Source organism: Lygodium microphyllum, chromosome 23, assembly GCF_053477565.2.
Source record: "Lygodium microphyllum isolate KBCC chromosome 23, Lygodium_microphyllum_v1.1.10, whole genome shotgun sequence".
Taxonomy (NCBI): domain Eukaryota; kingdom Viridiplantae; phylum Streptophyta; class Polypodiopsida; order Schizaeales; family Lygodiaceae; genus Lygodium; species Lygodium microphyllum.
In genome coordinates this window covers 110,130,403-110,152,207 of record NC_141157.1, presented here as the reverse complement: position 1 = coordinate 110,152,207, position 21,805 = coordinate 110,130,403, and the positions used below count along the sequence as shown (strand labels likewise).

Below are 21,805 nucleotides of genomic sequence, written 5' to 3'. Positions count from 1 at the left end.
GTGACTTCTTCTTTCCATGGGGACTCTGCTGGCTCTTTGGGTTATGGAAATGGTATCATGGTTGTTTCAAATTTTATAGTAAAGTTCATTATCTCTTGACTGCTTCTACTCGAAACGTCACATAATATGAACCATTTGAGTTCTGCTTGGGCTGCACGACTAGTGTTTGTTAGCAAGGTACATCATCATCATCCTTTCTTAAGAAATGGTAATTTAGGACGATAGGCACCACTGCTAAAGGAGGGCTTATTCTACTTAATCCATTTCTTATAGAGGTTTTGCCTATAATGCAATTCATTTACCAGTCCAAAGGGTACCAGAGTCATTCTATCCAACAACATGGAATCTTCAGCTCTTTTGAAGTCTCTAAGATTTCTTTCTTGTTCCTATTCTCTTTTAGTTTGATAGATTCCTCCACCTCGCTTCTGTAATTTGCATCTTGACTTTCATCATCATCCTTTTTAGACTCTAGCTCTGTCTCTGTAAGGGCTCTATAGGAGAAAAATAGACTCTCTATTGTATCTTCTACTTCTACTTCTCTCTCTCGCTCTACTTCTATCTCTAGTCCTATGTCTATCTCTATCTCTACTTCTGTCTCTGGCTCTGCTTTTGTCTCTAGTTTTGTTGTAGCTATGTAACAGGGAGAGCAATATATCCATGTCTCTATCTCACTGTCAAAAGTAATGTCAGAAGTCATTCTCAGTTTAGGTAGTAGGTATTCACCCATTGACAAGGACTTTGCTTCTTTTGGGAGTTGGCTTACAATGCCCATAGTTAGGGACTGCATCTCCGTTTTCTTGGGAAAGATATGTTTGACAGCTTCTTCATCTCCCAATGTACCATATGTAACTTTATTGAAGGAGTCTGTTAAGACTTCGATAAAGCTGGATCCATTACCTTTTTGTGAGCCATACAACTTCACTACCACCTTTTGGGTCTTCTGCCTAGGGTCAAGGGTCCCTTGAACCAATCCGTTCATGCTCTTGCTCCAAAAAGCCATGATCTTTCTAGCATTGGAGGATATGAGGTCCCATAGGAATTTGGTTTTACCACAAATAAGTCAATCAATAGTCTCTTCTTGCCAGAGTTGTCTTCACATATGGAAGAATGTCCAAAGGCTTAATTTTGCTTTGGTCTGCTAGTCTAATAAGCCATTGTGTAGGCTACATGCCTTATAGGTCTAGATCCTTCATTGTCACATCTATCATTATATTTGCTAATGAGTCTCCATCAATCAATGCATCCACAATAAAACATCCGTCAATCCAAATACCAATCTTTGGGGTACCAGGATTAGAGAAGATATTAGCCACACCCACCTCTTTCACAGGCTTTAGGGCATTATTAGACTTGGTGGCAGCTGTGGGAGCAATCCTTAGGCCATGTCTTCTTGTCAGTATGCTTTTAAATTTCTTTCAGCAAACTGTCGAAAAGTTAGGTTTGGTTTGAAGGTATCTAGGTGTCTTTGACCAAGTCATACTCTTCGATGGGATCCACGGGCTTCTTCAGCTGGCTAGGGAATGGGATAACACCCACTTTTATCTTTTCTCTTTCTTCTAGTAGTGACAATAGCTCAACTTCTTCTATTATTAGAAGTACTTATGTATCATCCATCTCTTAGACATCTGATCCTATCTCTATAATTATTTATGTATCCGTATGTGGCACTGGACAGCTCTGTACTGTATTTTTCTATTTTGTACTATTTTGTTTCTTTTGGAAGATTGAACTTTATAGTTTTGGTAGAGGAAACATTCTCCTTTGGAACTGTGGGTTCTCTTTTCTTGGCACTCATTATTATGGCAACTTCCAATTCCACCAAGTTGGAGGCATGTTTTTGGGTTGCCTATTGGTTATCAGTGGTATTGGCTTTCATTGAAGTTGAAATGGGATAGTCTTTTGCAATGTGGCCTTCTCCTTTGCATCAATTGCATAAAAGCTTGTAATTTATGGACCTTCTAGGATTTGGACAATTTGGTTAGATATGTCCCTTTTCTCAACATCAATAGCACTCTACTTTTGATCTCTAGCCACTACCACATTGTCATCCTCTATGACAATACTTTTGATCGAACTCTCTAGGCTTTGGTTTGATATCTTGGGTTGTCATATTGGATTCTAACAAGTTGAATCTTGCTTCTTAGTCTTTCTTCCTTTGCTCATGCATCTCCTTCAGAGAGCAAATGTATTCTTTGTGGTTCTTTCTTAAACAATATAAATAGAAGGCTACAAGGATAGTTGGTTTTCAAGTGCATTCAAAGGCTAAATGCCTCGTATGATGGCACTTTCTGCGCCATGTATTAGATCGCATCACATTTCTTCCATCTCCTACAATATTGGTTATATTAACAGTATTCACCTTCAATGTCTGCAGTTGTTTTGTAATCACATCCATCAACTCTTTCTTGATGCTTACAATTGAATCAGACAAATAGTCCTTCAAATGTTCTCCTCCTAGGGTACTTGCAATAGGATTTTGGGAAGTCATTGTAATCACTAAATAGACTAGTTAGGTTGATCCAAAGGATCCTCTATTTTAGTTTTGATTCATGGCTTTTGTTAAGACTGGTGATGGTTGGTTCCAATTGGTAGGGTTCCACTATTGCTGTTGAGTTTCCATTGGGGGAATTGTTTTAGGTCATTGTTGTTCTGGTTGAACCATCATTTGAAGTATTGCTATTTGCAGGCCATTGTGGATTCGATGCACTTTATTGCGGCACTGTTTACATCCTTAGGGTAGAGATAGGGAAGTGTCCTTGGGATTGCATTTAGTAAGTATACCATTTCTAGCATGGGAGGAGGTAAGACTCCTCTTCCTAAGGTCATTGATAGCCTTGCTTCAACTTCATCATACAGTCTCACATCTTCCACTACAGTTTGTAGGTTGACTGGTCTTTTCAGCTCCACAAACTTACGAAATTCTGATTGCGGGCCTCTAAGAAAAACTCCCTTATGGATGCCTTCATCCATGTGACGGTTGGTCCATCTCTTTAGTATGGATTCCATTCTAGATACATATACTTCCACCCATTCTCCAGAGGACTAGCTTAGATTCATGAATTCCTCTCACATCTACTCTTTAAGACCTTTACACTTGAATTTAGTAAGGAATGCCACATTCAAGTCGTCCCATGTTCCAAAAGTTCTTACTACTTGTCTTTCATACCACTAAAAGGATGTACTCAACATAATAGGATCATAAGGGCTTCAATCTTTGGAGGAATATCTTTCCAACATTTCTTCTACTTCCTTCTTTTCAATGTCTCTAAATTCAACTTTCATTCCATTGTAGAGGGAAAAATTTTCAGTTCTAAAGGTATCAAAATTCATTCTTTTGTGGATTGCTATAGTACCATTGTCTTAATAATACCAATTTCGAAGGGTTTCAATAGCATAGGTTGTAAAGAACACTTTGTCTGCTAGCTTTCGATGAGTTGCCAATTGGACAAACAGAAGGTTGTTAGTATACCAAGCATCCCACGTATCTTGTCGCTGAGCATTCACAAACAAATTCCCGCTCAACTTCTCAAACTTCTTCACAATCTCCCACTTGATAATGTCTGAAATTTCTTTAATGAAGGCCAAATTTTCCATGGATGGTCATTCTCTCTATTTTTGCTTCTCTCTTTAGTTTTGTGGGAAATAATTGGTTGTAGTGATACAATTTTCTATAGCTTCAGAAGACAATGGAATCAGCCTGTCATATAGAGCCCGCATCAAGATAGTGACATGTTTTCACCATTGAGGAATGCACTTCTTATAGAAAGTGGCTTTGGCAATGAAGATCTCCAATTCTTCAATAGTATTAGAAATTCTACAATCTTCCATTGCTTTTATTCCTCTTCAATAGTGCCACTTCTTTCATTTTCAGCCTTTGTTAATGCTTGGTCGATGGCAGTATTTCCTGGCTACTATACACAAAAAATATGGAGCCCCAAGAGGAATACTAAGAAAAATGAGTAAACTACTACAAGAATATTTATCTTGTCACACCAACAAGCACATTCTTCATATTTTTATCAACCACAAGAGAAAAAGCAACACCAATCTTCACGTAACATCATATAGCAATTTTCCCATGGATTTATCACAACAAATCTTCAACACATTCTTCATATTCTTCATAGAAACTATAAAAAAACCACAATGACACAAAAGAAAGATCAACTTTGAATGGAATTCATCACATAATATTCATCTTTTATCATCTTCATAGTCTCTCTCAAGTAGATACAATGTTTCTAATAGAAAATTGGCTATGTCTTATACTCTATCTCTTTCATATATACTCTCTCTCAATAGCGCATTGAAATAATAATGAAAAATCCTCAATAACTCTATCTTGATCGTGCATACTCCTCCCAAGAGGTATGCCTGATATGAAGAGTCATTAGAGCCACTATAGTGTTCCTTGAGAGCAAGTCTTTTTTAGCTACTTCTTCAAGCTATTTATAGCTTGTATTCTTCCTCTTCCAAGATTGCAAAACATTCCCCAACTAAACATCCATCCATCAAAACAGATACAAAAGCAAATAGGGGCTTACAGAATAAAGACAGAGGCTTTACAAAACACTACAAAGGGTTAACAAAAAAGCATAAAAACCATACAGCTCAAACCAAAACCACTTCAGACCATCTAAAACCATCCAACATACTCTCAATCATTCCTCGAAAGACTTATTCACAATTCCAACCTCACAAATAGAAAGAAATTTGATCAAAGCAAAGGCAAAACAAACCTTATCAAAACCAAATAAACACATTACAGGACCTCTTAGAACATCATATCTCAACTAAAAACCATCATGAGCTTCTCAAAATATACTCAATCCATCCCAACACTTCCAACTCAACAAAAATAAATAAATAAACCCTCAAAATCACTTTTGGCTCATAAAAATAATAAAAATCAAGTCAATTCAGTCCTCAACAAATATTTAAGGATTGTAAGGCATCATCTAAGCTCTATAGCTTTATGGATTTACTTTCACTTTTTTACCTTAAAGCATACACCAACACACCTAGCAAGAGTGTACCCTAACACCACCCTTGCGCCTTCCTAGCTTTACGCCTTTACTCTCAAAGCATACACGTGCACAACTAGTAGGATTATATCCTAACACCACCCTGACATCAAGCTACCAAGAGTATATTCTAACACCACCCTAGCAAGAGTACACCTTGACACCATGCTAGCAAGAGGATACTTGAACACCACCCCAAGAATATACCCTAACACCACCTTAACTAAAGTACACACTAACACCAAGCTAGCAAGAGTATACCTTGATACCACCCTTATGGCTTTACAACTTTAAACCTATATCTCATATCACTGGACCTAAATGACACTTCCTTCTCAGATAGATTGCACCAGGAAAGTTTTGTGATGCTAGGTTGATGGCACAGTATCCAACTCCAAGGACATTGAAGATGATTTGAATGAATGAATGGCCATCATCCTAATGGGAACCTCTTCTAACTCATGTCAATTACATGGATTGCAATTTATAATGGGAGGAAAGAGATGATAGGCAAAATTGGTCGATGACATGTCCATCCCATCAACATTGACCATTATAGTTTGACTTTGGTACAAACCAATAGTCCTTTCATTGCCCATTAACAATCCCTATTCCCTTTATCAACAAAATACATTGATTTTTGCCAAGTTAATTGATCTAGGTGAATACTTTGAATTTGTTGAATAAGCATATTTTATCAATTTAAACATCCAATTATAACTTATATCAATAAGATTTTATATGACAAATTAATACTCTTTATGCTAGGCTTTCATGTGTGAGATGTGGCACACACACAAAATTACTATGCACACATAGGTTGAAGTATGTATGTGAAGCCTAATCTTAGGCCCATCCCTTCATATTTTGCCATCAAGGGAAAGAATTCTTGACATTTCACACATTAGGTGGGAAGCACCTTGTATTTTGCGTGCGAAGTATACACATAATTCTTCTTTTGTAAGCAAAGGCCAACCGCAAGCTACTTCCTGTGCTCATAAAACTACAAAGCCAATGAGGCGAAGAACGACAGCTAGACTAGCTGGTTACTTCTTATTCTGATGGTGGACATTACATTTTCAACTCCTAGTACACCTCTCTTTATGTTTAGCAAGAGTATAACCATTCTTTGGATCATGGCTTAGAAATTATATTTTCAACTCTTGGTACACCTCTCTTTATGGTTAGCAAGACTATTACCATCCTTTGGATTACGTCTTAGAGCCTTTTACTTTCAAGAGCACAAAGAATTTTTAAAAGAGAAGAGATTGTAGTGGTCATGAAAAATTGAGGTTTAAATGGTAAACTTATCTAAGAAACCTTAAAAATTTAAAGAAGAAGATTAAGACTTTCAACTTGGGAAAAAATTTGAGTTACAAATACAAAAAATACACATAATTTAACTCAAACATCCCTCCAAAATTTTGAGTTGAAGGTCTTTTTGTATGTGTAACCTAAAATGTTATTGGTGAACTGGAACAGAGATTTTTAATGTTATCAGGACGACGGTCATGGCTGACTGATTGATCAGGGAATTTATGTCGTGCCACCACGACAGAGATGGTGTGTGTTGTGACGCCACCTCTGTGCTTCTGTTGTTCCTCCTCCTTCGCTGTGTCACACAGGCTCCTCTTCCTGCCAAGGAACCTCGCAGCTGTATCACCAACTGACAGAAGGATCTTTTCATCGGTCTCCATATCACCATCAAATATATCACCACCCAATAGTATCAGCAAGCTCTTCATCAGCAACAGCTTAATAGCTTCTGCACGTCCCCTGCCTATGACCATGGCCCGCTACGACTGCCTGGGCGCCCCCCAGCACAAGCATGAGCAGTTGGGCCTCAAGCCCCTTGATGGCGCTCCAGTGGGTAGCAGCCTCATCAAGACCCCTGTCTTGCTTTTCGATGTCATGGGTACTATCGTCAGAGATCCCTTCTATCAGGACGTGCCTGCTTTCTTTGGGTCAGTCGGTTCTGTTCTTCCTTGTCGCTGGTTTTTGTGAAAATTAAAGGACTTAAAACATAAATAATCTTCATGTTGGCTCACAATGAGCCTGCACAAACATTTGATGTATCCTCACGACAATGTTCTATACCATTTGTGTGCATGTGCGAGTGCACACACAGAGTTTGCACCCCTATATACCAGAACACAAAGCCTGCATCTTTTTGAGCTAATGGACATATGCATGCTTACAAAGGAAAGACTGAACTGTTAAGGTACGAATGCACCATACAAGAGGAATTGACACTGCCATTCAGATCAAGATCAGCACTAGTAACTGAAATTTTGGTGAACATAATGGTTCTGATCCTCAATGTGCTATATGCGACCATGAAACACAGGGTTCTTTAGCCAAGGCAATTTGGTTGTCCATGCATAGCTATGCGGGTTTCGTATATGGAAAACCAAATTCTGCAACAATTGGTGGAGTCCAACTGCCGTCTGTGTGGTAAGTGGGAAGTGTAGAAGACTACTACAATAGATTGTACAACAAAAGAAAGAACACAAGAACAAAGGAACACTACAAAGAGAGAACTCAAAGATATGTTCGGGAAATGGAATCCATATACCAAACATGGGACAGTTGCATATGATAGTGAGTCACCACCTATGTGGGCACTAGCATCGGCTCCCTCTCTTCAGCGGGACTTGCATTGGAAGTTTGTAAGTGATGAATAATCGAGGAGGAGGGAGCCCACAAATAAATAAACAAAAAAAAAAAAAAAACTAAAATGCATAATGTTAGCAAGCATCATGATGACCTAAAAATAAAGTCAACTAGCCCAAAAATGCTAGAAACCACAAAAAGAGATATCGAAAAAATGCTCAAAATAATCTTTTGTGGCTAGCTCGCAAACACACATGTATATACTCACTCATCAGTTGACTAATTTGCTAATACACTCTCTCATATCATGTGTGATCTGGTGTGGTACAATATACAATGATAGTGATTCATCATACAATAATGCCTATTAAAATAGAACCATGGATACCCAACATTGAGTGGCCAGCCCACCACTCAGGTGCCTTGAAGAGAACCTGATGTTGAAGTCAATTGTATCAACTCTTGAAAATAAATATGAATAATAGCAACTCTCTATGCTAGTCACCAGTACTAGAAAGGAGTAGAGGAGGGGTAGCTAGCCCCTTTCTCTTCTCTGAAGAAGATGATCCCTTCTGCACTTGGCCTTTGCCTTGTTGTAGATTCCATGTCAGAGTGGAAGGAGGATGAGGATGACTCGTTGGAAGAGTCCAGATCTTGCTTGTCGTCCTTCTTTTCTTCTTTCTCAAAGCCGGTAACTCCTTACAGTCACTGTGCATATGTCTTTTCTTACCATAGTGATAGTATTGGGCCTTTGACTTCTTCTTCCTGTCACTTCTCTGTTGAAGCTGTAAATGCTTCATCATGGCCGCCATATCGAAATGGAAGCCTCCCTTGTAATTTTAATGGTGCCTCATGCTCAAGTAGCATCGAGGATATATGTGTGAAACTGATTAGCGTCAATGAGGCATGGGCTTGCAAAGCATTGATTACTCCATCAAACACCGAAGGGAGCTTATAGAGCATAGTCCCTACAAGATGAGCCTTTGGAAGTGCAAATTGCATGTATTGAAGCTAACCATGTACTTGTGTAACACGAAGCAAGAAAGACCAAACAATATCTTCAAGCTCAAACGTCATTTACTGGAGGTTGTGCATGTGACCGTTGGTAGAACCTCTTTAAAAATGCATTGGAGAAGAGCGGAATATTTGCATGACATTATCGTAATCCCATGTAAGCACAGCTTCCTCATGGTTAGTAGGGTCCCAATCATCTTGAAGAGGAGTGTGAGGTTGGGGCTGCTCAATAGCTCCTTAAACAATGTACCATAATTGCGTCTGCACAAACCATGTTTTCATGACAAGACTCCATCTGAAATAATAAGGGCCATGAAGTTTATCATAAGTAGAGCAGCAAGGAGGTGCCATTTGGAGAGTATAGGAGAAGAAGATAAAGAAAAGAAGAGAATCAGAGAGAGAGTACAGCTAGAATACAACATAGATTGCACTTGCACGAGTTAAGACAACCGATTACAAAACATTTGCTGCAACAAAAAAAATTTGATAAAAAACAACCAACAAATTCTAAAAAACAGTAAACTAGCCTGCAGGAGAGAGAAAATCTGAAAATACAGATGCTGGTCAGCCAAATGCAATCAGTAGGAGCATGAAATGCAGCAGTCACAATAAAATAATTCGGAAAATAGAAAATGTAGACAGCCAACTAGACAATGCAGGCTGTAGGTTAGAAAACACAGTGTTCAGATGGCTGGAATTGGCTGATTTGGAGCAGAAATTGGTTGCCCAGGCAGCAGCAAATGGAGGAAGATCAGCATCAGTTGCTAGACTTGCAACAACAGAAAACAACACTCTAGGACCCAAGGGCCAACACAAACATTCCATACCATACTTGAAGTGGGTGCAGTGATGGAAGCAGAGAAGAATGCTGTAATAGATTGCTCAACACAAGAGAGAACACACGAACAAAGGAACACTGCAAAGAGAGAACTCAGAGGTATGATTTGGAAGTGAAATCCATATACCAATTTAAACCAGCCTTTGAAACATCCCCCTAGGATCCAACCTTTATACGAGACACGACACAAGCCATACTCACAGTGAAAGGGACTGGACATTGGACTCACCTCTCCCAGTCATAGAGCCACACGGGCTCACCCTTGAGCTTGGGAGCTAGTAGCACTCTAGGTCATGACCACATCCCAAGGGTTGGTATACCATACCACCAACCCACACCATCCTGGTGTACTAATGTCTCGGCCAATGGGCCAAGAGTCCAAGAGTGGGGATCGCATAGTGAACCTCCACAATAGTGCCTTAAGTCCTATAAATAGGACTTGGCTGCCCTAATCTCGAAGTACCCTTAGTGCATTCGCCTTAAGTCACGCTAGGACTATTGTGACCAATACTACTAGTGCCCATCTAGATGTCCATGTACATAACACGTTCTCCCTTATGAATGATTGCTGTCCTTAGCAATATCCTCAAAGATGTAGTGAGGAAAACGACTCTTCAATGAATGTACTGACTCCCAAGTAGCCTCTATCTCCGGGCGAATTTTCTGCTTATCTAGATACTTGGGATAAACGATTCGATTGGATTGTTTAGTCCTAAGGTTAAGAACCAACTCAAATTCAAGTGGAACATAACAAGCAATATCCTCAAGCCATGGGACTTCCTCAATCAGAACAATTAGTTCACATTCTTCCAGTCGTTCTTTCAAATGACTCACACAGTCACAAGGTGAAGACCACAATATCTCAATGATAACTTATAGCACTTGCCAGTAGTGATTTAATTGGAGTCCTTTGGAACTTTAAGGTAAATCCACATGCTTTGCTAGAGTTCTTTAGGAGTATGATGTGTTAGTAGATATGTCAGTTCACGGTTGAGTTTGTGCATGTCAACGGGCTAGATCACCAAGACTAGATTATTTAGGCATTTTATCTAGCATTTTATGATGGTCATTTTAACATTTTATGCTGGCCGACCTTACATAATTTATGGCATTATTTTTGCCTATTTATTCAGGCTCCTCCTCCACAGTCATTATCATGCATCATTTGTCATTCATCATTTGACAGGTTCTGGTGGAGGAAGAGGAGTTGGTGCCAATGCCTTTACAACCGGTGGCTCACATTGCTTTAGAAGGAGAGGAGTTGGTGCTAGTGCCTTTACAACTGGTGACTCACATTGCTTCTGCGCTATCTCGTATCTTGGTATATGGATTCCATTTTCCGAGTATCTCTTTGCCTTAGAGTTCTTTGTGCAATGTTCTTTTCTTTTGCAGTGTTTCTATTTCTCTTTTCTTTGTCTCTTGTATTCTGCAGTCTATTATAGCAGTTTTCCTTTTTTCCATTACTGCATCCACTTCTGATATGGTATCAGATTGCAGGATCATTGTTTTTGCTGCTGTTTTACATTGTTTCAGGTCTGATTTTTGACTTTTTGTCTGCTGTTTGGACCTGTTCTCACTGCTGCAATTTATAGCTTGGGAGACCATCCTTTGCTAATTTTTGGCCTATTTTGTTGCTCTTTTCTCAGTGTTTTGCAGTCTACCATCTGCGCTTACAGATTTTGGGGCTATTTTAGGGATGGGGACCTGTTATTGATCCTTCCAAATCTGTGTTTTGGGGACAGTCGGCTGAGGAATACATTTTCGTGTAAGTCAATTGCATTTGCGCTTTCTTGATCAGCATCTGCGTTTTGCCTTTTTGCTTTTGTGCAAGGTTGGGCGACAGGTTTCAAGCCACTTTTTGGGTGTATTTGGTCCGTATTTTTCTTTTGTGATACACTCACTACTTAGCTTTAGAGAGGGTTCATGCGCATCCGATTGTTGTGTTCTCATTACTACACTATGGTTATTGTTGATCTTTTCTCTATGTGCTTTCTTTACTGCTTTGAACTTGTGCAATCCTTGTGAGTCTATATTTTTGGCATACTTTTCTCCCTGATTGAAGATCCCTTATTTTTCTTCTTCTCCATATCTTCCTCCTCATGGCTCCTTCGGCATCTCCCCTTGACGGTTAGCATGCAAACATTATTTACTCATCTACCAAAGTTGTACTGGAGACTTGTTGTGTTCAACTTCAAGCTTTTGTGAGGATGGTATCTCTTGGTGCTTTAGATGTTCTAGTTTCAGAGAGGGGTGCCATACGGTGGAAGAAGAAGAAGTCTCAGTGCTATTATTGTGGCAAGAAGGAACACCTTTGACAGAACTGCATAACATTAGCAACTTTATGGCAGGCGTCGGAGCGGACAGTGATGACTCTCTCGGCGAGTCTTTCTTATCTCCAAGTCCAGGTTTAGGCTCTAGCTCTATGGCCCCGGCGATGGTTGCAAGGGCCTCCCTTCCAGGTTGCTAGTATTGATGATGTGGTCATCCCTCACAACTATCTAGTGCCAGAGAGGGAGTGTGGAAGGGTGGTGCGGTGGGGTTGGTACACCTCATCTATATAGGTATACAGGTGCACAGGTTTCCAAGAGGGTTTTCCTTTACGTATTCATTGAAGTCTACTGGCAGGTTCAAATCCTGGAGCTGGGATTGACATCCAGGTTCATGATGAGCTGGTTCTTTGACAGATAGCAGGTTTGGCTCCTAGTTTGAGCTCACATGAGGGGATGCATTGAGAGTTGCTATGATTTTTCTCTATTTTCAGGAGTTCATACGATCGGCATCGACATTAGGTTCTCTCCAAGGCACCTTGGTGGTGGCTTGTGCACCCATTGCCTGGGTATCCATGGTTCTACTTTGGTGGTCCTTGTTGTTTGTACTATGATGGGACTTGACAGTAGGTGACAACAATCTAGGCTGATTAGAGCAGACAATGGTCAATTTCAGCCATTTCTCCCCATGAAGAATCTATGAATTTTCTCTCTTTGGCATTCTCCCACCTTCTCTAGCCCATTCTTAGAAGATCTCAGCTTATCTTAGTCATTTGGAGTAGATCTAAGCTAGATTTGGTGGACAGCATAGGGAATTTTGTTGTAAACCCTAAATTTTTGTAAAAATTAGGGTTTAGCAACCACCTCAGGACTTGTGCCATCAGTAGAAGGTATCTTACACTAAAATCAGCTCCTGTATTTTGTGGTATTGTTAGGGATTTCAGATGCTAGTCCATCCATTGTAAATTTGGGGTAGCATTTGGCTAGTTGGGGTCCAATTAGAGCAAGTCTTGGGTGAAATTAAGGGGAAAATTACCCAACTTGTTTGTTGATTGTTGGAGTAGTAAGGGGCTTATAGATCAACCAGTGAGATTATGAAATCTCGGCTTGTAATCAATCCATTAGCAATTGAAGATAAATAAATACCGAAAGGGGCGTGAGTTTTGGGGCCAACTAGGTATCCATTGTCCAAGAATTTTGAAGGTAAAGTATGCATTTCAATTTATATTTATTTGTTGATTGCTGTAATTAAGTGCTTGATCAGGAAATTACCACCCTTTTCGAAAAGGCTAGTTTACACGGTTCCATTGTTGGGATACCACTCAATCCTTTGATTTGGTGTGCCCAAGGCACCTAATTGCATGCCAAATGTTTGTGCTAGTGCTAGTTTTTGTGCTCAACTAAAAAATTACAGCAAGATGTCTTCATACAATGAGATGGAATCAAGTAGTGATGATGCCTCTCAGTACGGACACACACATGAAGAAGAGAGAAATGCAATGCTTGATCTTGGACAAGGCTTAAACCTTGGACAACAAGCTGAAAATGTTGCTGTTGGGCAAGATGCAGTGCTTGAGTGAAAGCTAGGTATCCTAACTGGACTAGACAACAATGGAAGCAGTATTTGCCATTGGTTGAGTTTGCATACAACAATACGGTGTATAGCTCCACTGGTAAAGCTCCTCTTGAGGTGGTTGAGGGTGGCAACAAGGTACCACCTGTCTTGTAGACTAAGGACAAGATCTTTGAGGTTGAACGTGTTGACAAACCACTTCTTCAATTCACGCACTTCATTTAGGGTTTTGCAATGGCAACTCCAAAAAGGGTTGCTTCAGTCATTCTTCACCACCTTCTTCGGTCACCACCACTTCCATTTTCTTCATAGTCCCTTCCATTGCCCTTACACCCCTTCAGGAGGACATTGCAGTTCGTTACTCGAAGCTGCCTTCACTGTCCCTCTTCTGCTTCAAGCGCCTTGTTTCATCATTAGGCCTTGCGTTTGGAGTATCTTCCACCTGGTGTCACCATCACCTGCTTGGCTTCAGCACCCTTCTCCTTCAGGCTCCACCTTCACCTACGTTTTTCAATTTGTGTTGGGTGTAAAGCTCCTTTGGGTGTAAACTCCCATTCATCCCTCGTATATAAACTTATGGGTGTGAATACACCCTTTACTTGTACCCTAACATATAAATACATTTTTATTCTTTGTGTACCATGCAACACACTGGTATACTCACATTCGATTCTCTCAGCTCTTAGCCTATCCTTGCTCATTCCAGTCTCGCACTCAATGACGCTCGCCCTCAACAAATTTGTATTAGAGCATTGGTTATAGCGTTCGTGCTTCCCAAGAGTGCTAGGTCGCGGGACATGTAGTAGTTGACAAGTGTGTCAGGTCGCAGGACTTGGCAGCAGTCAAAAGCCAACACTCGACATGGAAGACGGGGCAAATTGAGATCGTGTGCAGCGCGACCCAAACCAATAGGCGACCAGTCTTTACGTGACTGATGCAAGTCATAGGTATTAGACTGGCCAGGTAAATTGCGCATGACAGGTCACCAACGGGGCCAGACGACAGCATCATTCGTGATCAGACGGACATCACGTGCCAGATCAACAGCGACAGGATTGACTGGCGGACACCACGCGTCAGCAAGCGTGAGTAGATGGGTGACCAGTCAATAGTTTGTGTTTTTTTGTGAAATGGCTTATTTTTAAGCCGTGGTTCGCATGTGCAAGCACGGTCTTTAGCCTAGTGCATTCTTATGCCCGAAAATTTGGGGGTTTTTCCAAATTTGATGCTGGTCATACATAACAGGACAATTTGACCCAAGAAATTGGAGAAATTGTGCACATTGACTTCGAAAATTTTGGGGCTTTTCTCATATCAATGAAATTTTGCTTAGCTGAGTCAAATTTGTTGACATTGGTGCATATTTTGACTTGAGAATTTTGGGGCTTTTGCAAGATTTTGGCAAATTTTGCTAATTTTGCCTGTTTTATGCTCTCAGGTTCATGTATTAGTGCAATTGGTGCAGATTGGTCAGTAAAATTTTGGGGCTTTTGCTGAAATTTGAGAATTTTGGCAAAAATGTTGTTTGAAATGTACATTAGGAACATTGCTGATGCAATCTTTGCGTTGTAAGTAGTGACATTTGTCTCCCACTTGTGAGATTTTGAAGAAATTGCAGAGAATCTTGTAATTTTGAAGAAATTGCAGAGAATCTTGTTTTCTTTTGTGTATTAGAAGTATTTGGCCACATATGTATGTAGTACATATGGTGGGCAGGTCCCATTGAGTTGATGTATTTCTGAATAGTCATGTTGCAGTAGTCTTAGTGATCACTTGCAGATCTGGGATTGTTGCAGATGTACTTTTGGTGATACTGCTGAAGTGGGAGTCACCTGGCAGTGATGTATGCTTTGAGTATATGCTGAAATTTCAGTTATATTGCTGAAAGTCATCTGTTCTACTGCTGTACATGTACTTGGACTGAACCTTGTTCTCATTGACTGAAAATTTGGGCTGATATTAACTGAATATTCAGCTTATTGTTTGCTGTCATAAATTGCAGTATTGATCTTTGGGTACATTGCGGAAAAATGGCTGCAAATGCTTTAAGCAACAGTGACACTAAATCCCTTCTTGAAATCAAGAGGTTTGATGGCACTGGTTTTGACTTGTGGAAGGACAGGATGCAAGGCATTTTGTTTCTCAAGGATTGTGATGATTCTCTTTTGGAAGTCAAGCCTATAGCTATGACAGACGAGGATTGGGCTAGACTCAACAAGAAGGCCATTGCATACATTAAAATGGTTGTATCTGATGATGTACTTACAGACATTAAGCGTCTTGATACAACTTATGCCATATGGATAAAGTTGATGGACACTTATGAAAATACAACTCTAATAAATCAAGTGCATCTCATGCGTAAGCTTGAAAACATGGAGTTGGATGAGTCTAAGCCAGCATCGGAGCATTTGAGTGTTTTCCCAGGGATTTTGAGCCAATTGCAGGACATTGGTTTGCAGCCCTTCAATGATAAATTAAAGGCCATTTTCTTGTTGATGACTTTGCCTGATAGCTAGGAGTCTTTGGTTGTTTCATTGAGCAACAACCCTGCTTTAACCTTCGATGGTGTTAGGGGCTCTATTCTCAATGAGGAGATTAGAAGAAAGTCCAGTGGAGAAAGTAGTGGTTCAGCCTATCATCTTAGAGGCAGGTCAGAAAAGAGGGGTAATGCAAGAAATAAAGGCAAAAGTAGGAGTAAAAGCAAGGGCAAACAATAGGATGTCACTTGCTATCAATGTGGACGTAAAGGGCATAAAAAGCTCGATTGTCGCTACTACAAGAAGGAGCAAGAAAGAAAGAAACAACAAGGAAAAAAAAAAAAGGATGACAGCTCTCCCTCAAAAGAAGTTGCAAAGGCAAATGTTGCATCTAGTGTGGTCATCGACGAGCTCTCTGACATTGGAGAGATACTTGTTGCAGCCTCATGTAATGATGTAGATGTTATGGAAGTAGCAGGTGATATGCACATCAATAAAAAGGAGGTAATTGATACCTTACTTATAGCTCATGATGGGCTGTCTCAATCATGGATAGTGGACAACAGTGACACTTTTCATGTCATTCCCTCTTTGGACTCATTTTTTGAGTACACTGTAGGTTGCCTAGGCAAGGTTTACTTGGGTAACAATTATGCTTGTGAAATAGAGGGTGTAGGTACAATTTAGTTGGTCCTTGATAATGGCCAAGAGCTGATTTTGCATGATGTCAGACATGTACTTGGCATAAAGAAGAGTCTACTATCAGTTGGGTAGCTTGATGCAAGAGGGTATTTTACTACCTTTAGTGGTGGATGATGAAAGGTTCACAAAGGCTCTATGCTGATTGTTAAAGGCAGCAAAAAGGAGACTTTGTATTATTTGCGGTGGAAAGCATTTCCTGGCAAGTTTTTAGTTGTGGCTGAAGTTCATTCACAGATGGAACTTTGGCACAAAAGACTTGGCTATATGAGCCAAAAAGGCCTTCAGGTTCTCTCCTCTTCAGGGAGATTTGATGCAAAAGGCTCTGGTCTCGACTTTTGTAATGATTGCATATATGGGAAACATGTGAAGTCTCCTTATTACTTTGGTGTCGTTAAGAAGTCCAATGCTCTTGACGTAGTACATTCTAATGTGTGCACTATGCTTGTTAATTCACATGGGGGTGCATGGTACTTTGTCACTTTTATTGATGATTTCAGTAGAAAGTCATGGGTGTATGTATTAAAGAGTAAAAACGAAGTGTTGGATGCTTTTAAAAAGTTTCATGCTTTCGTTACCACACAGAAAGTTCAAAAAGTTGAAATGAGTTTCATGCTTTCGTTACCACATAGAAAGGGCTTAAGTTAAAGAATGGATAATGGGGGCGAGTATGTTTCTAATGCTGCATCAAATGGTGTGGCTGAAAGATATAATTGCATACTTTGTGAGAGAGTTAGATACATGTTGCCCACAGCTAATCTCCCGCAATAGTTTTGGGTGAAGAGAAAGCATTGCAAGAAAGGCTCTGTCCGATGACTCAGAAGAAGACTCAAGCCAGAAGAAAACAGTCGGGATGGGTGAGCACGAGTGATCCTTTTTACCTCCTAGCCTTGCCTAGTATATTGCTGGCTAGACAATCGTGATCCGATTGCTAGCCGTCAAACCTTGGTGAGTCCTACTATTCTTGTACTCTCTTTATTTCTAGGCTCCCCTTAACCCCGTTCGGGCGCCCAAGAGCCCGGACGGTCATCCTCGTGCGTGTTCCCCTAGATTTACCTTAATGTCACATTAAATGTCACATTAATGTCACATTCAATATTTGTGACCTTAATGTTACATTAAATATCACTTTAATGTCACATTAATGTCACATTTCCTTCCCCTTAAGAATCGGTTTCATCCTCGAAAACGATACTTGGAAGGTCTAACTGTAAATCGGGAAACCTTTTCTTTAAAGTACTTACTCGCTCCCATGTTGAGCTTTCTTCTGAACAATCTTTCCACTTAACCAAACATTCTTGATAAATAGTATTCCTTGTTCGTCTATTTCGAACATTTAATATTCTTTCTGGTTCATGTGGATTAGATTGGTCATTGAACAGCTCCTCAATGTCATCATTTAAGATTAGATTATCCAAATCACCCAGCTTCTTCCTTAATTTACTTACATGAAAAACTGGATGTATTTTACTACCAGTAGGTAATTGGAGCTTGTAAGCCAATTCTCCCACCTTTTTAAGTATTATGAAAGGACCACAATACCTTGGTGAAAGCTTTGGACATTGTCCCTTTTTCATAGTTTTAGTTTGTTCAGGCACCTTAAGATAGACCAATTCTCCTTCTTCAAAGGAGATGTCTCTTCGGTGAGGATCTGCATATGCTCTAGCTCGATTTTGAGCTTTTTTAATATTTTCTTGAGCAAATTTTAACATACTATTCATATCCTCCAAAAAGTCTTTAGCTGCCTGAACCTTTTCCTTATGCAGTCCTACTGCAAAAGGAGCTCTGGGCTGAAACCCATACATTAACATAAATGGACTATATCCAGTGGAAGAGTGCTTGGCACTGCTATATGCAAACTCTGCTATCAGTAGATACTCCTCCCAATTAGTTTGCCTTTTACTTACATATGCCCTAAGCATATCTTCAAGAATTTGGTTAACCCTTTCAGTTTGCCCATCTGTTTGCGGATGATCCGCCGTACTCATGCTAAGTTTAGTATCCAATTTCCTAAATACCGCACGCCAAAATTGGCTATCAAATTTTCTATCCCGATCAAAAACTATATTTGCCGGAAGGCCATACAATCGGTATATGTTCTCTACGAACAATCTAGCCAATTCTGGTGTTTTAACATCAGTTGAAGTTGGAATGAACCTAGCCATTTTGGTTAACCTATCCACAATCACCCACACAGAGTCGTGCCCCCTCTGTGTTCTGGGTAAAGCAACAATAAAGTCCATGGAGATACTCTCCCATTTCCCCGAAGGAATTTCTAGTGGATGGAGAAGTTCTCCCATTTTAAATCTTTCAGCTTTATTAACCTGGCATTTATTACATTTGACCACATAGTCAAGGATGTCCTTATTCATTCCAGGCCAATAGAACTGCCTTTTAATAAGACTATAAGTCTTATTAACTCCTGGATGTCCCGCGCTAGGGGTATCATGACACTCAAAGAGTATTTGGCGCCTTATTTCTGTATCTTTCGGGACACATACCCTACCCTTGTAGAGTAAATAACCATTATCAATGGTAAAATTCTTCCACTTAAATCGAGTTTGAGCAACCTCTGATGCTCCATTTCCTTGTTGAACATCCTCAGATATTCCTTCCTCAATAGAAGCACTTTCATTTGGATCCCCATTTTTTATTGCTTCCCATATGTTGGAATATGCCGGATCAACCTGGCATTTCTCTTTTAAAGATTCAAGTAAGTTGGAAGTGAACTGAGTAAAACTCAATTCATTAATGATGGGCATTCTGCTGAGTGCATTAGCTACTATATTATACTTTCCTTTTCTATATCTTATCTCATAGTCGAACTCTTGGAGGAGTTCGGCCCATCTGGCTTTACGCCCGTGTAAATCCGGTTGATCATTAAGCCACTTAATGCTTTCATGATCCGATAAAATCAAAAGTTTGGCACCGTACAAATAGTGCCTCCATTTCTTCATTGCATGTACTATTGCATACAACTCCCTCTCATAAACAGAATAATTCTGTTTTGCACGATCTAATTTCTTGCTTTCAAAAGCAACTGGTCGACCTTCTTGTAAGAAGATCGCGCCTATCGCCTTACACTGGCATCAGCTTCAACCACAAACGGTTTATTGGGATCCACAATTAATAATACTGGAGCTGTAGCAATAGCTACCTTAAGTTTTTGAAAACTTTCATTTTGGTCTGTTCCCCAATTAAAACTTTTTCCTTTCCCTTTAAGTTGGTCTGTCATTGGAACAGCTATTTTGGCATAATCTCGAATGAATCTACGATAAAATCCAGATAAACCTAGGAAGATCTGCAGCTCTTCCAGGTTCCTTGGAGATGGCCATTCAATAATTGCCCTTACTTTTTCTGGATCCATGTTGATTCCTTCTTTCGAAATTATATGCCCCAGATATTTGACCTCTTGTGCAAAGAATTCACATTTAGTTTTCTTCGCATAAAGGGAATGTGTTCTTAACAGTTGGAATACTAATTGTAAGTGTTCCAAATGTTCTTCTCTTGATTTACTAAAGATCAAGATATCATCCAAGAAGACTACTACAAAATGTCCTAGATAGGGCCGTAAAACACTATTCATCAGCTTCATAAAGGTAGCTGGTGCATTAGTGAGGCCAAAAGGCATCACCAAAAAATCATAATGCCCGTATCTAGTACGAAATGCTGTCTTGGGAACATCTTGTGCCTTAATTCTTACTTGGTGATAACCTGATCTTAAATCTATCTTTGTGAATAATTTTGCCCCTTGTAATTGATCAAAAAGATCTTCCATTCTGGGCATAGGAAATTTATTCTTCACCGTTATTTTATTAAGTGCTCTATAGTCAACACAAAGTCGCATAGAACCATCTTTTTTCTTTACCAATAAAATTGGTGAAGCCCAAGGTGAATTACTAGATTGAATAAACCCTTTATCCAGGTAATCCTTAATTTGTCTTTCAACTTCTTGATGCTGTGTTTCACTTAATCTATACGGTGGTTTAGAAATAGGGTGTGTATCCTTATTTATGTCAATTGGGTGATTTATATCACCTCTATCTGGTGGAAGACCACTTGGTAAATCAGAAGAAAACACATCTTTAAAATCATCTAACAAACTACTTAATTCATTATTAACATTCAACCCACAAACATAAGAAAATTGTTGCTTTATATTACAGAAAATAAAAGTGTCCTGTACAGGAAGAGACCATAACATATATACCTCACAAACTTCCTTCTTTATCAGCTTCTGAACTTCAGTAGAACACAGCAAAGGATTATCAGATACTTCATGTTCACCTTGAATGACAAAAATCTTACCATCCCTTTCAAATTCCAGTGTATTATGGTGATAACTACGTTTTAAGGATGGTTCCAATCCCCATAGCCACTCCCTCCCTAGAGCAATATCAGCTCTTTCCATGTTCATAATTTGGAAATCAAGTTTATCTTTATATCCTTGAATCTCAATTTCCAAATTGGATACCATTGTATCCCATATTTTATTGTCTTGGCCTTGCATCATACGAACAACATATTGATGCCCACTCTTTTGTTGGGGAAGTTTCAATTTTTTGACAAGTGTATAATTTATAAAATTATGTGTGGCAGAGTCATCAATCATGACTCTAACCCTCTTTCCAGCTATCAATCCATGTACTCTAAGTAAATCATGTGGCCCAAAAGTAGGCTGCCACATAGAAGTTGACATACAACACTTGTGTTGTACATCCATGTGCAAGACCTCCAAAGATTTGTACTTTTCATGCCCCTTTAATTCTAAGGTCTGCACTACATGGATTTGTTTTTCTTTTCCCTTGCCCTTGTCCTTATCATTTCCTTTGTCTTCCCCCTTTTTCTTTTGAGGGCAATTCCAAGCAGCATGGTTAGGGGATAGGCAATTGAAACACAACTTTTCTTTTTTGGCCTTATCAAAGTCATCAAGACTTAACTTTGGCCTCACATATGGTTTCTTTTCAAAAGGTTGTTTTTTACCCTTAAAGAATGGCATTTTCCTTTTAAATTTGCCCACAAATTTTGAGGTTTCCAATTCCTTAGACTTGGGCTCCGTATCAGTGAGACTAGTGAGTGTACCTGGACGCATACTATCTTCATGAATTAATGCAAATTTAATTGCCTCTTCCAGCGTCTTAGGTGAACTCCTTTTTACTTCCTTTTTACAGGCTTTGTCTAGTCCCCTAATGAATCCTCTTGTCTTTTGAAATTCATCTATTCCTTCCAATTTGAGGATTATCTCACGATATTCCTCCAGATATGTCAGCAAGGGTCTTCCCTTTTGTCTGACATAG

The 21,805-nt window shown here is 39.6% G+C and overlaps 1 protein-coding gene across 2 annotated transcripts in view; it reads left to right on the top strand.

The window, feature by feature from the left end:
• The first annotated feature begins 6,466 nt into the window (after positions 1-6,466).
• The window catches only part of FHY1 (Haloacid dehalogenase-like hydrolase (HAD) superfamily protein), a 55,977-nt gene continuing 40,638 nt past the window's right edge, over positions 6,467-21,805 (top strand). For both annotated transcript variants that reach the window (XM_087663596.1, XM_087663595.1), the window contains exon 1: positions 6,467-6,988. In XM_087663596.1, coding sequence (XP_087519722.1) covers positions 6,585-6,988 — 404 coding nt within the window. In that variant the 5' untranslated portion in view covers positions 6,467-6,584. The remainder of the gene's footprint in view (positions 6,989-21,805) is intronic.